Source organism: Suncus etruscus, chromosome 1 (genome assembly GCF_024139225.1).
Source record: "Suncus etruscus isolate mSunEtr1 chromosome 1, mSunEtr1.pri.cur, whole genome shotgun sequence".
NCBI lineage: Eukaryota > Metazoa > Chordata > Mammalia > Eulipotyphla > Soricidae > Suncus > Suncus etruscus.
In genome coordinates, this window is record NC_064848.1 from 160,058,035 (window position 1) to 160,074,824 (window position 16,790).

The 16,790-nt window shown below is 44.0% G+C and overlaps 1 protein-coding gene across 2 annotated transcripts in view; it reads right to left on the reverse strand.

The window, feature by feature from the left end:
• VPS53 (VPS53 subunit of GARP complex) overlaps nucleotides 1-16,790 on the reverse strand; it is a 202,642-nt gene that overhangs the window by 117,362 nt on the left and 68,490 nt on the right. For both annotated transcript variants that reach the window (XR_007499610.1, XM_049782265.1), the window contains exons 8-9: nucleotides 9,332-9,410; nucleotides 744-887 (exon numbers count right to left, since the gene is read on the reverse strand). Coding sequence is in view for 1 of the 2 variants with exons in the window: in XM_049782265.1 (XP_049638222.1) it covers nucleotides 744-887; nucleotides 9,332-9,410 (223 nt within the window). In the remaining variant the exon portion in view is untranslated. The remainder of the gene's footprint in view (nucleotides 1-743; nucleotides 888-9,331; nucleotides 9,411-16,790) is intronic.

Here is a 16,790-nt window from a genome sequence, read left to right on the forward strand (position 1 = left end):
GGAGAGATAGCACAGTGGTGGAGCGTTTGCCTTGAATGCGGCTGACCCAGGAGGGACCTGGTTTGATTCCCAGCATCCCATATGGTACCCCACTTGCCAGGGGTGATTTCTGAGTGTAGAACCAAAAGTGACCCCGAGCACTGCTGGGTGTGGGCCAAAAACCAATCAAATCAATCAATCAATCAATAAAATAAAATATATAATAACTTTAGTGTTTAAAATAACACTTTAAGTATTAATTAAAATATCACCTTAATGCAGTAATACTATTAAAGTAAAAGGTAATAGACGAACAGCATAAGTTGTTGTCTTTTGCTTCTTTTTTGGTAGGCAAGGGGGAAATGCCATCTGTGCTCAAGATTTGCTCCTGCCATCTGTGCTCAGGATTTGCTCCTAACTCTGTGCTCAGGGTTCACCCGCGGTAGAGCTCAGGGTCCATGTGGGTTGGTGGGGAGTAAACCCAAGTTAACTATATGCAAAACAGGTGCATTACCCACTCCAGCCTCAAGTGTGCTTTTTTTTTGTTGTTTGTTTTGTTTTGTTTTTTGGGCCACACCCGTTTGATGCTAAGGGTTACTCCTGGCTAAGCGTTCAGAAATTGCTCCTGGATCGAACCTCAGTCCTTCCTTGGCTAGCACTTGCAAGGCAGACACCTTACCTCTAGCATCACCTCGCTAGCCCTTCAAGCGTGATTTTTAATACAGTTCCAATTTAACTTCTGATTTCATTTGGTCAATACTTACATCTTGATTTTCTTGAAAAAGTACTAAGTACTCTGACAGATGCTGTTTTATGAACTTCTTGATGATCTCCTGTTTGATCCGGGGGTCCAGAATATTTGCAATCAGACATGCATCTCGCAGGACATTGCTCGGTCCTCCTGGCCTCTGGCAGAATAGACAATACTCAGATTAGAAGCAATCTTAAAGCATTATGGCTTCTGAAAGCAGTTACTTCATCCTTGGGTGTATATTTTAGTTACTCAATCCACCATGAAAAAATAAACATTAAACTGTATTGCAGTAGTCAATATAGAAGATATTTGGGGGCCGGAGCTGTGGTGCGGAGCAGTAAGGCATCTGCCTTGCCTGTGCTAGCGTAGGATGAACCCTGGTTCAATCCCCTGACATCCCATATAGTCCCCCAAGCCAGAAGTGATTTCTGAGTGCACAGGTGCATAGCCAAGAGTAATCCCTGACTGTCACTGGGTGTGGCCCAGCCCCTTTCCCCCCCAAAAAAAGATACTCTGTGCAAAATGGAATTCTACACAGCTATCACAAAAAAATAGTCATGAGGGCTGGAGCAATAGCACAGCAGTAAAGCATTTGCCTTGTATGCAGCCAACACAGGACAGACCCCAGTTCTAATCCCGGCATCCCATATGGTCCCCTAAGCCTGCCAGGAGCGACTTCTGAGTGCAAAGCCAAGAGTAACTCCTGAGTGTGGTCAATTGTGACCCAAAAACAAAAACAAACAAAGAATAATAAAGTCATGAAATTTGCTTATTCATACATAGATGGATTTGGAATACTGTGCTGAGCTAAATGAGTCAGGAGAGAGACATAGAATGATAGCACTCATTTGTGGGATACACACATACAGTATGTATGGTAATAATATCCAGATATAATAGAGGGCCAGGAAGAACAGTCCATAGTAGGAAGATTGCCACAAATAGCAGGGAGTGCAGTTAGGGCAGGAAAGGGATCACATGAAATGACAGCTGCAAAGTATCATTTTGGTCAAAATTTGGCGCTGAGGGGCCGGCGCGGTGGTGCTAGAGGTAAGGTGTCTGCCTTGCCAACACTAGCCTAGAACGGACTGCGGTTCGAACCTCCGGCATCCCATATGGTCCCCCAAGCCAGGAGTGACTTCTGAGCGAATAGCCAGGAGTAACCCCTGAGCATTACCAGGTGTGGCCCAAAAACCAAAAAAAAAAAAAAAAAAAAAAAAATTGGTGCTGAAAGGAAATTGGGGGGGGGGGTGGGAGAGAAAGAGAGAGAGAGTCAGAGAGAGATGTAAAACTTCTTTAGAGGAAGAATGGAGGAGGGCAGGAGGGAAAGTGGGGCATTAGTGGAAGTGTTATACAATGTATGACTGAAACCCAATCAATCATAAACAACTTTGTATCTGCGGGGGGGGAAAAACAACTATATTATTAAATAACTGCATCAAACACTTTTTAATAAACTTTAAATGCCTCGTAACCATGGTGTTTAAATAAGGAAGAAAAAATACCTTAAAGAACAGCTAAGATTCCAACTTAAAACAAAAAAAAAGATACTCTGTAAACCAGGAATTAGGAATAAGACAGACATTTTGGGGAAAGGGGCCACCAAGACCATAGGGAATTTTGCATTCTGATTATGAAAATTGACTCTACCTTGCAGATGAAGCTCGAATGTCAGAGAGCCAACGTCCTCCACATTAGTCCCTATCTCCTGACTGAAACCTCTGATTCCTTCTCTTACAGTGCCAAATTATGTGGTGGCACAGAACCTAAAAAAACAGACCTATTTGTCTGCATCCTTTGGTTGCATGCGAATCCTGGCATCCCATATGGTCTCCCGAGCTTGCCAGGAGCCATTTCTGAGTGTACAGCCAGGAGTAACCCCTGAGCGCTGCCAGGTGTGACTCCCAAACAAAAACAAACAAAAAAAATAAAAACAAAAATATTTTAAGATAATAATAATGGGGGTTGGAGAGATAGCACAGTGGTAGGGTGTTTGACTTTCATGCAGCCAATCCAGAACAGACATTGGTTGAATTTCCAGCATCCCATATGGTCCCCTGAGCCTGTCAGAAGTGATTTCTGAGATTTCTGCAGAGCCAGGAGTAACCCTTGAGGGTGGCCAGATGTGGCCCAAACCACTTCTCCAAAAAATAATAAACAGTAAGTGATGAGCTTCCAAATCTTTCTTTATTTCTTTTGCTTTTTGGGTTACACCAGCAGTGCTCAGGGGCCACTTCTGACTCTATGCTCAGAAATCGCCCTTGGCAAGCTCAGGGGACCATATGGGATGCTGGGATTTGAACCACTGACCTTCTGCATGCAAGGCAAACGTCTTACCTCCATGCTATTTCTCTGGCCCGCTTCCAAATCTTTATATTTTCTCATTACTTCAATTTAATCTATCCATTTCAATGAATTTATTTTATTTTATATTATGTTGTTTTGGGTCACACCTAGCAACACTCAGGGGTTACTTCTGGCTCTACACTCAGAAATTGCTCCTCACAGGCTTGGGAAACCATCTGGGATGCTGGGGTTTGAACCACCATCCTTCTGCATGCAAGGCAAATGCCTTACCTCCATGCTATCTCTCTCTGGCCCCTTCAATGGATGTTTAAGTATTTCATAAACAGTGTTTAAGCAACCTCCACGTTAAATATTACAATTCTGACCTGCTCCACATCAAATTGCTATTATATATCCACTAAGCACTCTGAGTGTTCAACTCTTGCCAGTGGATGGAAATGACCTGATCTGATACAGAAATCAGAAACTTTACCATTATAGGTTTCCAAGTTTATCCCTTAAGATAAGGACCTAATATCTAAGATATACAAGGTACTGACAGAACTTAACAACAACAACAACAAAAATCTAACAACCATCATAAAATGGGGGAAGAAATCAACAGATACTTTCTCAAAGAAGAACTACAAATGGCCAAAAGGCACATGAAAAAACGTTCCACATCACTAATTATCAGATGCAAATCAAAACAACAATGAGGCACCATCTCACACCACAGAGACTGGCACACATCACAAAGAACAAGAACAATCAAAAAAAAAAAAAAAAAAAAGAACAATCAGTGCAGGCAGGGATGTGGGGAGAAAGGAACTCTCATTCACTACTAGTGGGAATGTCGTCTAGTCCCGCCTTTATGGAAAACAACATGGAGATTCCTCAAAAAACTGGAAATTGAGCTCCTATATGATCCAACTGTACCACTCCTAGGGATATATCCTAAGAACACAAAAACACAATACAAAAATGCCTTCTGCACACCTATACTCATCACAATAGCCAGAATCTGGAAACAACCCAGATGCCTGATAACGGATGAATGGCTAAAGAAACTGTGGTACATACTGTATTTTCCGGAGTATAAGACGACTTTTGAAACAAAAAAGTCAACAGAAAATCGGGGGCCGTCTTATACGCCGAGTATATCCTGAAAAATGTTTCAATATGCTGCTAAACGAAAATTGTCTGAATAATTGTCTGAATTTTCCAACTCAATCCTGCACCAATCACTGCCAGGCTGCTCGGACCGCCTCTCTAACTCAGCCAATCCAAGCAGGCTTTTTATGCATGCAAATTAGACAATGTTCTGGACCCGAATCTACACTGTCAAAAGCCTGCTCAGATTGGCCAGAGTCAGAGAGGAAGTCTATTCCAGTAGAACCTTTGAACCTTTGCTTGTTGTGATTGGCTCACTGTGGTACATACAGTTGCAGCACAGGAAAGTTCTGTCTGATACAGCGAATATAGGCCTAAACCTATGTTTTAACTGCAAAATTAGGGGGTCGTCTTATATGCCCAGTGGTCTTATACGCCAGAAAATATGGTATACATAATGGAATACTATGCAGCCATCAGGAAAAACAAAATCATAAAATTTTCCTATACATGGATGAACATGGAATCTAGTATGAGTCAAATAAGTGAGAGATAGAGGAGAGGGAGAGACAGACAGACAGACAGACAGACAGACAGAATAGTCTCGCTAATCTGTGAGATTTCAGAAAAATAAAAGATATTGTGGGCCCGGAGAGATAGCACAGCATCGTTTGCCTTGCAAGCAGCCGATCCAGGACCAAAGGTGCTTGGTTCGAATCCCGGTGTCCCATATGGTCCCCCGTGCCTGCCAGGAGCTATTTCTGAGCAGACAGCCAAGAGTGACCTCTGAGCACTGCTGGGTGTGACCCAAAAACCAAAAAAAAAAAAAAAAAAGATATTATTGTAATGATACCCAGAGACAACAGAAATGAGGGCTGGAAGGACCAGTCCAAATAGCTTACCACAAAGAGTGGTGAATGCCAGTCAAAGAAATAACTATACTAACAACTATCATGACAATGGTAATGAGTGAGAAAAATAGAATGCTTGTCTAGAATACAAACAGGGTGGGGGAGGAGGGAGAGGAGGGCATTGGAAGTGAGGAGATTACACTGGTAAAGGAAGGTGGTTCTTGTCTATAAATGAAACCCAACTACAAACATATTCGTAATCATGATGCTTATATAAAGGTATTAAAATAGAAAAAGAAAAGAAAAGGACTTAAGGAGTTTATATATAGTACAGGAGTTAAAGCCCACCTGCACATGCCTGACCCAGGTTCAATCCCTGAAACCCCACATGGTACCTCAAGCACTACCAGGAATAATTTCTGAATGCAGTGTCAGGAGTAACCCTTTGAACATCACTAAGTATTAACCAAAAATAAATGGAAGGAAGGAAGGAAGGAAGGAAGGAAGGAAGGAAGGAAGGAAGGAAGGAAGGAAGGAAGGAAGGAAGGAAGGAAGGAAGGAAGGAAGGAAGGAAGGAAGGAAGGAAGAGGGAGGGAGGGAAGGAGGGAGGGAGGGAGGGAGGGAAGGAGGGAGAGAGGGAGGGAGGGAGGGAGGGAGGAAAGGAGAGAGGGAAGGAAGGAAAGGGAGAGAGGGAAAGAAGGGAAGGAAAAAAGGAGGGGGGAGAAAAGGAGGAAGGAAAGAAAGAAGGATAGAAGGGAGGGAGAAGAGGGATGGAAGGAAGGCAGAAGAAAAGGAAAAGAGGATAGAAGGAAAGAGGGAGGAATACGGGCCGGGAAGGTGGCGCTGGAGATAAGGTGTGTCTGCCTTGTAAGCGCTACCAAGGAACGGACCGCGGTTCGATCCCCCGGCGTCCCATATGGTCCCCCCAAGCCAGGGGCGATTTCTGAGCACATAGCCAGGAGTAACCCCTGAGCGTCAAACGGGTGTGGCCCAAAAACCAAAAAAAAAAAAAAAAAAAAAGAGGGAGGAATAGAAGTAAAGAAAAATGAATGGAGGGGCCCGGAGAGATAGCATGGAGATAATGCATTTGCCTTTCATGCAGAAGGTCAGTGGTTTGAATCCCGGCATCCCATATGGTTCCCTGAGCCTGCCAGGAGCAATTTCTGAGTGTAGAGCCAGGAGTAACCCCTGAGTGCAGCTGGGTGTGACCCAAAAACAAAAACAAAGAAAAATGAATGGAGGGGGAGAGCAAGAAAGGAATGAAGAAAAAAGAAACAAATGAAAGGAGAAAAAAAGAAAAGAGGAGCAAGAATGGAAAGAAGAGAAACAAAAACCAAGAGAAATGAAGGGAGAGAAAGCAAAAAAGAGAAAAAGAAAGGAAGAGAGAAAGGGAGAGGAGAATGGGAAAGAGAGAAGAAAAAAAAGAAATGATAGGGCCGCAGAGATAGCATGGAGGTAATGTGTTTGCCTTGCATGCAGAAGGTCCGTGGTTCAAATCCCGGCATCCCATACGGTCCCCCGTGCCTGCCAGGAGCGATTTCTGAGCATAGAGCCAGGAGTAACCACTGAGCGCTGATGCTTGTGACCTAAACCCAAAAAGAAAAAGGGAGGGAGGGAGGGAGGGAGGGAGGGAGGGAGGGAGGGAGGGAGGGAGGGAGGGAGGGAGGGAGGGAGAGAAGGAAGGGAGGAAGGAAGGAAGGAAGGAAGGAAGGAAGGAAGGAAGGAAGGAAGGAAGGAAGGAAGGAAGGAAGGAAGGAAGGAAGGAAGGAAGGAAGGAAGGAGGAGAGAGAGAGAGAGAGAGAGAGAGAGAGAGAAAGAAAGAAAGAAAGAAAGAAAGAAAGAAAGAAAGAAAGAAAGAAAGAAAGAAAGAAAGAAAGAAAGAAAGAAAGAAAGAAAGAAAGAAAGAAAGAAAGAAAGAGAGAGAGGAAGAAAGGAAGAAAGGAAGGAAGGAAAAAAGAAAAAAAGAAAAAAAGAAAAAGAAAGGAATAAAGGGAGAAAGAAAAAAGAAAGCAAGAAAGAAAGTAAAAGAGAATGGAAGAGAAGCGAGCAAAAAGAAAGGGAGGAAGGGATAGTCAAAAAGGAAGAGAAAAGGGAGAAAGAAAAAAGTAAAGGAGAGAAAGAACAAGAGAGAGAGAGAAAGACTAAAATCTGGAAAAGATAGCTCACAAGGGCTGAGTTCAAGCTTTTGATAATTTTTTTTTTTTTGATTTTTGGGCCACACCCGGTAATGCTCAGGGGTTACTCCTGGCTATGTGCTCAGAAGTTGCTCCTGGCTTGGGGGACCATATGGGACACCGGGGGATCGAACCGCGGTCCGTCCAAGGCTAGCGAAGACAAGGCAGGCACCTTACCTTTAGCGCCACCGCCCAGCCCCCTGATAATTTTTTAATATCTTGATTTCCATTAGAGAAACAAGTTATGAATTCAAGGTCTTTAAGAAAAGCCCATAGTGATTTAAAAGGAAGCATAAAAATTCATTAAAAAAAACATTAATCACCCTATCAGAGGGAAATGAGTTGCAAAGAAAAATCATTTTAAAGCTGCCTGCATGCTAAGAGCAGAAAAAAAATAATAGGACAGGGTTAGTTTGTTCTAAAGATTAAAAAGAAACTTCGGGGCCGGGCGGTGGCGCTAGAGGTAAAGTGCCTGCCTTGCCTGCGCTAGCCTTGGAAGGATCGCGGTTCAATCCCCCGGCGTCCCATATGGTCCCCCCAAGCCAGGAGTAACCCCTGAGCATCACTGGGTGTGGCCCCAAAAAAAAAAGAAAGAAAGAAACTTCATTCTTGTCTTCCTAAAATTTCTTTTTGGGCCACAGCAAGCAGTGCTCAGATTTTACTCCTTGCCCTGCACTCAGTGAGGGATCACTCCTCACAGGCTTGGAGGATTATATGGGATTCAGGGTATTGAACCTAAGCGGGCTGCATGCCCTATTCATTATATTACCACTCTGGCCCCTTCCTGAGATTTCTTAAAAGTGGGATTCTTGGGAGAACAGCAAACCTTTGACTAAAAAATGTCTAGGCTGGGGCCGGGCGGTGGCGCTGGAGCTAAGGTGCCTGCCTTGCCTGCGCACGCACGGACCGCGGTTCGATCCCCCGGCGTCCCATATGGTCCCCCAAGAAGCCAGGAGCAACTTCTGAGCGCATAGCCAGGAGTAACCCCTGAGCGTCACAGGGTGTGGCCCAAAAACCAAAAAAAAAAAAAAAAAAAAAATGTCTAGGCTTTAGGAATGTCTTCTTACAGACTGGTTTTTCAACATCCACTCTCCATAGTACTATCAAACAACCAAGGAGTCTGAGATCCTCAAATAAGATGTCTGATTAATAGAAGACCGCTGGAATAGAGGCAGACTTCAAAATAAGGAGTGGATTCCCTACAGAAAGCAATGATAACACTGGGCAGGTCTACCACCTACTTCCTAGGTTTCTTTTCTGGAGCACAAAGCAAAAATGATTAAAATATTTCCAGTTATAGAGCTGATCCAGGAAACATTCCCTTGCGTGGTTAATGAACATGCATCTGCATTATCCACCCCCCCCAAATCTGAGTGCAGTGAAGAATGTTGCTTGCCTGTGTGAGTGCTTTGGTTCATTTCAGTACCGAGCAATTCTTTCTCGTGAAATAGCTCAAGTCAAAGAGAGAACTGCTTCTGAGGGTTCTTCCTTCTCGACACATGCAAAGCATTAAGATGATATCTACTACAAGTTGAAGGATAGAGCTGAAAGCAGTTACCCAAGCACAATGACAGCCGAGGGAGGGAAAGCTGATGACAGGAGAAGTGTAACCAATAGCGCACCAGTGGAATAGTGTGTGATTTGCAGACACAATACAAATAGCTACGACACCAGAGAGATAATGGAGATGAATTCCAAAGGACAGGACTCTGAGCATTAGAAGTGATCTTCCGAGCCAGTTCATCTGCAAGTTACATAAGCCTGTGGCCGCCCCTCCCAGTTGTCTCTTCATCAAACTGAAACCAGTAAGTTATGTAACCATCTTTAAAACAACAACAAAAAAAATTTTTTTTGTTGCGGCTGGAGGAATTTTTTAACACAGCCTTGAGAAAAAAGGAATTTATTATGTAGACAAGATATTGGGTTTGACACACATTAAATTAAACCCAAACAAATCCTCACTTGTTAAGGCTGGATAACATACAGATGAGGAATCCACATAATTTTGGGATATTTAAAATCTAGGCTGATTTGCACCTTCGACAAACAGACTTGTAAGTACTAGCACAGAATTTTGGAATGAAAGAAAACTAACTACAGTGAGTGAAGGTCAAACAAGAATGGGTACAACATTTCTTTTGCTCTCAAGACTGGAGACAAACGTCAGGCAATACCTTGGTCCCCTGGGAAGGAAATGCTTCTTCAAAATCAGCCAAGATCTGTTGTCCTAACTCAGCCTGGGCAACCTTCACTCTGCAGGAAAAAGAGAGTATGTGACTGTCAGGCATAATTTAAGAATCTCTGTAAGTAACAGTGAAAGATCCAAGCAGGTCAGAATTGTTGAGGTCTTAGAGGTCATCTAAGGAAAGAGAGATGGTTAGTTAGATAAGAGGCTTCGCACTACATGACTGGTGATCGGGACCCAACTGTCTGAATTCCCTTCATAAGGGAATTTTCTATAGCCCAGTTATATAATTCACATGCCAGAAGGGGCCACAGGTTCATCTTTACAAAATATCAGCCCTACCACTGTGCCACTGTTCCGGCGTTTGCCTTGTATATGGCTAACATAGGATGAACTGCGGTTTAATCCCCCTCACCAACCCCCCCCCCCCCCCCCCCCGGCCGCCTCCCATGTGGTCTCCCATGCCAGGGGCGATTTCTTTTTGTTTTCGTTTTTGGGTCACACCCGTTGACGCTCAGGGGTTACTCCTGGCTATGCACTCAAAAATCGCTCCTGGTTTGGGGGACCATATGGGTTGCTGGGGATTGAACCGAGGTTCGTCCTGGGTCAGCTGCGTGCAAGGCAAATGCTCTACCGCTACGCTATCACTCTGGCCCCCAGGGGTGATTTCTGAGCGCATAGCCAGGAGTAACCCCTGAGAATCACCGTGTATGACCCAAAAACCAAAAACAAACAAACAAAATCAGCTGAGGGAGCCATGCACAGGAAAATGCTATACGTAAGAGTACCCAAATCAAGTATAAATCCATTTTGGAGCTCTTCGGGAACTGTTCTCTTGCTCCTTGGAATACAAGAAAAAAAGGATTTTGCATCTGGCTTCAGAGTTGTTTTTCAACCCAGAAACCAACACCAGGACCATCAAGTTTAGCAATTGAACAAAGAGAATATTTTCTAAAGTGAAGTGAAAAAAAAAAAAAGAAAAAGATTCAAATGATAAAAGGAACTGCTAATTGAGAGTGACAGTCCTTGAATGAGAACTGATGTACACTCAGAAAGTGTCTATAAAGACTGAGTCACAAGGAAAACACTCGAGAATGAGAGAGAAGTGGGTCACACAGCCTTTTATATGTATGCTAAGATCTCAAGAGAATTCGTAGCTCAAGCCAAAACAGAGAGAGCAGTCACAGCTGGAATGAGAAAGGACCAGTCAGTGTCCTGCAGCAACAGTACCCTCTAGGAGCATTTCGGATAGTTAGGTGCCAGGTAGCAGCTGGCCTCAAAGAGCTGGGGAGCGGTAAGTTGGATGGGTGCAGGATTGCCCAGAGCTTGAGGCAAATACTTCATCTTTGCAAAAAGCACTTATAAAAATAGTGTTCTTCCTCACTTGGTCTCCACCCTGTTACTTCGCATTAACTTTATGAAGTTTCTAGAAATAGTGAATAGCTCAAAACCACAATTTCTTTGGCTACTGGTAAGTCCCTGGCACCCCTACTGAGATTTTTTTTTTTAATGAGGGGATAGGCAGGACCTAAACCAGTCTGCTTTTTTCCTGTGGCACAGTTATAATTATGCCTTATTCCAAATACTTTCCAGGGTTTTTCCACCATCTTCAAAATGTTTAAAACCACTTTTATAGGTAGAGTTGCAGGCTTTCTAGTTGATTTGGGGGGTGGGGGATGTCAAGTAATGACTGGGATAAGGCTATTCCCTGAGTAACACACCATCCCCTCTGCCCCTAGTGAGACTCAAGGGTATCCACATAGAGCTGCCCAATGGAAACTGGGAAACAGTCATTAAATGAGAGCTCTGGCAGGACAGAAATTATTTTTTAACATCATACCTCTGAGGTCTATGATGCCACACCATGGGCTAGACAGATTCCCCTGGTGCTAGGTCCCAAGTCAGAAACTTCCAAAGGCTTGGCTCCCTCTTCTCCTACCCGCCTCTTGGCAGTACACAGAAAACTCCAGTTCCTTCTTAAGCCACAAGGACAGTTCCTGAGGGGGCAGTCACAGGCTTTCCCTCAGTGCACTCTAGAAGGAACATCTTAGAGACATTACATCGCTGGCCCCAGCTCTAACCCTGCAAGTCCTCACTCCCCTACACCCCACCCCCAACTCTTGCTGGATTTGAAAAGGATGTGCCTGAAAAGAAAACCAGCACCTGGTGCTTTCAGAATACAAAAGAGAAAAGTGCCAGCCTAAGCGCTATAGACCCTCTTTCTTTTCAATCTATTTTCAAGGCCACCTCTTGATAATCAGACTTAGTGACCTCTAGTGAACTATGTGCAATCATGATCAAGTCATTTTCCCTACATGGTCAAAGCTAAGAATGAGCTTCTGCATATAAATATTTCCAAGTATGGGTTCTGAGGTGTCTATCAGAGACACAGACAGCAGAAGAATTGTTTCTCTACTTATATTAATAGAGAATTATATTAACCCATAAACCTAAATCATGACACCATGCACTGCCAGGATGATATGTGAATAGCAGTCTCTTTATATTCAGTTGCCTAAACAGAATACTGAAGAAAACACCACACACATGAAAGAACCTAGCCCTCAGGGACTAGAGTGATACCGCAATGGATAGGGTGTTTGCCTTGCACACAGCCAACCCTGGTTCAATCTCAGGTATATCACATATGGTCCCCTGAGCCTGCCAGGAGTGATTTCTGAGCATAGAGCCAAGAGTAACCCCTGAGTCCTGCCACATGTGGCCCAAAGCCTCTCCTACACACACACACACACACACACACACACACACACACACACACACACACACACACACACACCAAGAATCTAGCTTATGCATGCCTCCAACCCAGGTTTGATCCCTGGCATACACACGCACACACACCAAGAATCTAGCTTATGCATGCTTTCAACCCAGGTTTGATCCCTGGCATACACACGCGCGCGCGCACACACACACACACACACACACACACCAAGAATCTAGCTTATGCATGCCTCCAACCCAGGTTTGATCCCTGGCATACACATGCCTGGGTGAAGACCTGGAGGCCAAGGTGGCCTGATAATCTCTAGCATCGAAGGATCTAAATATCATCATAGCCTTAAGCCCTGCATTGAATCACTGTCCCAGTTAGCCAAGAACTGCCAGGAGGGCCACTGAATCTCTTGAGCACTACTTGGGAAGTAATCTTGCCTTAAACAAGTCAAAATATAACTATAGCCTCACTCCATCATAATCTTTCCTTTCCCAAATTAATTTTTTAAGGGGTTGGAAGAACAGCAAACTGAAAATTATTGACACTGGTGGCGATCCTGATGCTTCTATTGTCTTATGAATACAGTAAGATGACTTCCTAAATATGGAGATTGAATTGGACAGAATGATTAAGTAATCTGATTCGTTAGAAGCTTCATTTCTAAGCAAGTTGCTCTAATAAAAAAAAATTTCAACAAAGAAAAAAATCTCAGCGACTCAGTAGGATGCATTAGAATCAAAATCGAGTACAACTCTATACTTGAAAACTTGTATTTGTAAGGCTGGAGAGATAGTATAGCAGGCAGGGTTCTTGCCTTGTATGCACTGACCAGGGTTACACCCCTGGACAGCAGACAATTCCTTGAACTCAGCCAGGAGTAAGCATTGAGCTAGGTATAGTCCCCAAAACAAAACAAAAGCAGCTTGAACTTGGACTTATAGACAAGTATGGTTCAGTTGGGCCTTAACCAATGGCACTTTGAGCTGTGTTCAGAGGTAGCGTCTAGTGGTACACAAAGAAAAGTGTGGTGCTGAAGGTTGTACCAGGTCTCCCACATGCTCAGCAAGTACTCCAGCCTGTTGAGTATCTCTCCAGCCCAGTCAGACCTCTTTATTTCCAACTTGAGAATGTTTTATCACTACACCACAAGGATTCCGAAACCTGCCAAGTATCTCTCATGTGTAAGAAGTTAGAAATAGCCCCTGAAAGAGATATTTTTATTCAAGGGTTTCATGGGTATCAAGAGGATGCAAGAATCTTCTATTCTTCCTCAGGAAATATTGACTGATCACTAAAAGCATTTGCTTTCATGGATCTCCTTAAGCCAGGAGGATTTGAAATGTAAAGATGTTATTAGGGGGAAAAAAATCTTTCCTTCAATGCTACATTAAACATTTAAACATTTTCCAGAAGGGCAGTTGGAAGAAATAGCTATATTCAAATAAAAGGTCCATGAACTTCATATTTCAAATATCCAGGCAATTTTGAAAGATTTGAGAACATAACCTTTTGGAAGGCTTTGGCAATTTATAGAGAGCAAGCTATGAAATTAGAGAAAATGAAGCAGTGTAGCACATGTGACGTGCCTGCCTTCCCCCCTCCTCACAAACAAACAGTTATTTCTATCATTTCCAGATGGTCCTACCATAGCTATGTAAACAGAAGGGAGGAAAATTCATCAGAAATGATGCTAAAAATAAAAAATCTGGACTTTCCTCAAACTTTTACTACCTCTTGAAAAACAATTGTAGTCAAGCACTAAAAACAAGGTTTGTTCTCTTGTGTTTTTAGTGTCCCTGAGTAGCACATTCTGATTAATTTATACAGGATTTTGCAATGAGACGTTGTGAAATGAACTAAAAGAAAAGATTTTCTTGCTATGGTCACAGCAACACCACATGATAATGTTTGGAGGATAAAAAACATACTGATAAAAGGAGCCAGAAAGAAAACTGAAAATGTTGGGGTGCAGGTTTTGCTCGAAGGAGCCCAAGTTCCATCCCCAGCATGGAAAAGTCCCCTGCACACATACACCTCTGGGAATAAGCCTGGAACACTGGGCTAAGAAGTGGTACCCAGGGCCGGAGAGATAGTACAGCAGTAGGGTGTTTTTGCCTTGCAAGCAGCCAACCCAGGACCAACGATGGTTTAAATCCCGGCATCCCATATGGTTCCCTGTGCCTGCCAAGAGCAATTTCTGAACAAAGCCAGGAGTTACTCCTGAGCATGCTGAGTGCCACCAGGTATGGCCCAAAAACAAAAACAAACAAACAAACAAACAAAAACCCAGGGGCCAGAGAGACAGCATGGAGGTAGGGCATTTGCCTTGCATGCAGAAGGACAGTGGTTTGAATCCTGGCATCCCATATGTTCCCCTGAACCTGCCAGGAACAATTTCTGAGTGTAGAGCCAGGAGTAACCCCTGAGCCCTGCCGGGTGTGACCCAAAAACCAAAACAAAACAAAACAAAGAAGTGGTACCCAAGCATCACCTCTTTGAAAAATAATGTTAGGGCCCGGAGAGATAGCACAGTGGTGTTTGCCTTGCAAAGGTGGTTGATTCGAATCCCGGTGTCCCATATGGTCCCCCGTGCCTGCCAAGAGCTATTTCTGAGCAGACAGCCAGGAGTAATCCCTGAGCAACGCCGGGTGTGGCCCAAAAACCAAAAAAAAAAAAATTCCCCCGTCTTTCCTCACATTATTTTTTCATAAACCCTCTACAGTTCTGCTCTGTTGCCACCGCTGACACCACCTATCCCACAAAAGCAGTTGGAAATCCATGCTTCAGTCTATTTCTTGATTTTCAGATCACTATCTTGTAAGCTGTTTCTTTTCTGTTCCAGAATATGGTCACAGCTTCTGGTCTTTAACACTTAACTATCTATCAGACTTCATAAACTACAAATATTCCTTGCTTTGATTAAAATATTTCATTAGGGGTCCTAACCAATAGTACAGTGGGCATGGAAGTTGCCTTTCATGCACCTGACCTGGGTTCAATCCCCAGCACCCCATATGGTTCCCTGAGCTCAGTCAGATATAAGTGACCTGAGTGCAGAGCCAGATATAAGCCCTGAGCACCACTGGTGTAACCCCAAAACAAAATCTTTTATTGTGCACTGGGGAGATGACTCAAAGCGCTGGAGCACATGGTTTTTAAGCAGGATGCCCAGGTTCAATCCTTAACACCACACTACTCTGAAGAGCACTAAAAGTTATCCCTAGCATCAATCTGGGCACAGTTCCTGATGAACACTGGTTGTGGCCCAGAACCAAAAGAAATTAAATTCTTTGATGATTTAAATAAGAAAGACTACATGATTTAGCAAGACATATAAAATAGAATTCCTCCTATCTATTAAGGTAAGCCTTTCAGGGGCTGGAGATAGCATAATGGTAGGGCATTTGCCTTGAATGCGACCAACCCAGGAAGGACTCGGTTTGATTCCTGGCATCCCATACAGTCCCCTAACTTGCCAGGGGGCAATTTCTGAGTGCAAAGCCAGAAGTAACCCCTGAGCACTGCTGGCTCTAGCCCAAAAACCAATCAATAAATAAAGTTTAAAAAAAAAATTAAAAAGGTAAGCCTTGGGGGCTGGGAAGGTGGCACTAGAGGTAAGGTGTCTACCTTGCAAGAGCTAGCGTAGGATGGACCGCTGTTCGATCCCCCAGTGTCCCATATGGTCCCCCCAAGCCAGAAGAGATTTCTGAGCACATAGCCAGGAGTAACCCCTGAGCGTCAAACGGGTGTGGCCCAAAAACCAAAAAAAAAAAAAGGTAAGCCTTGGAGCCGGAGAGATAGCACTCATAGGCATTTGCCTTGCACACAGCAGACCCGGGACAGATGATGGTTCAAATCCCAGTATCCTATATGGTCCCCTGAGCCTACCAGGAGTGATTTCTGAGCATAGAACCAGGAGCACCCCTGAGTGCCGCCAAGTGTGAAACCTTTCGAGGTCAGGGAGAGAGAGATAAAGTAAGAAAGACAACACATGTTGCCAGCATGTGCAAGATCCAGTTTGATTCCTGGGACCACAAAACCTCTTGAGCATCCCCAGTTCTGGTCTTGGTGGCTTCTGACCAACAATAGGTACAGTCCATAAAAAGACAAAGGGACCGGAGAGATAGCATGGAGGTCGGGCGTTTGCCTTGCATACAGAAGGATGGTGGTTCGAATCCCAGCATCCTATATGGTCCCCCGAGCCTGCCAGGAGTGATTTCTGTGCATATAGCAAGGAATAACTAACCCCTGAGCGCTGCTGGGTGTGACCCCCCCCCACAAAAAAAAAAAAAAAAAAGACAAATAAAAACAAAAAGCCTTTTATCTCCATTGACTCCAAATGTGTCATGCAGAATGTTCTCTTCCATCTCTCTCCCCTTCTTCCTCCTCACTTTTTTTTTTTTTTTTTTTTTTTGTGGTTTTTGGGTCACACCCGGCAGTGCTCAGGGGTTATTCCTGGCTCCAGGCTCAGAAATTGCTCCTGGCAGGCACGGGGGACCTTATGGGGCGCCAGGATTCGAACCGATGACCTCCTGCATGAAAGGCAAATGCCTTACCTCCATACTATCTCTCCGGCCCCTCTTCCTCCTCATTTTTTTTTTTTTTTTTTTGGTTTTTGGGCCACACCCAGTAACGCTCAGGGGTTACTCCTGGCTATGTGCTCAGAAGTTGCTCCTGGCTTGGGGGACCATATGGGACACCGAGGGATCGA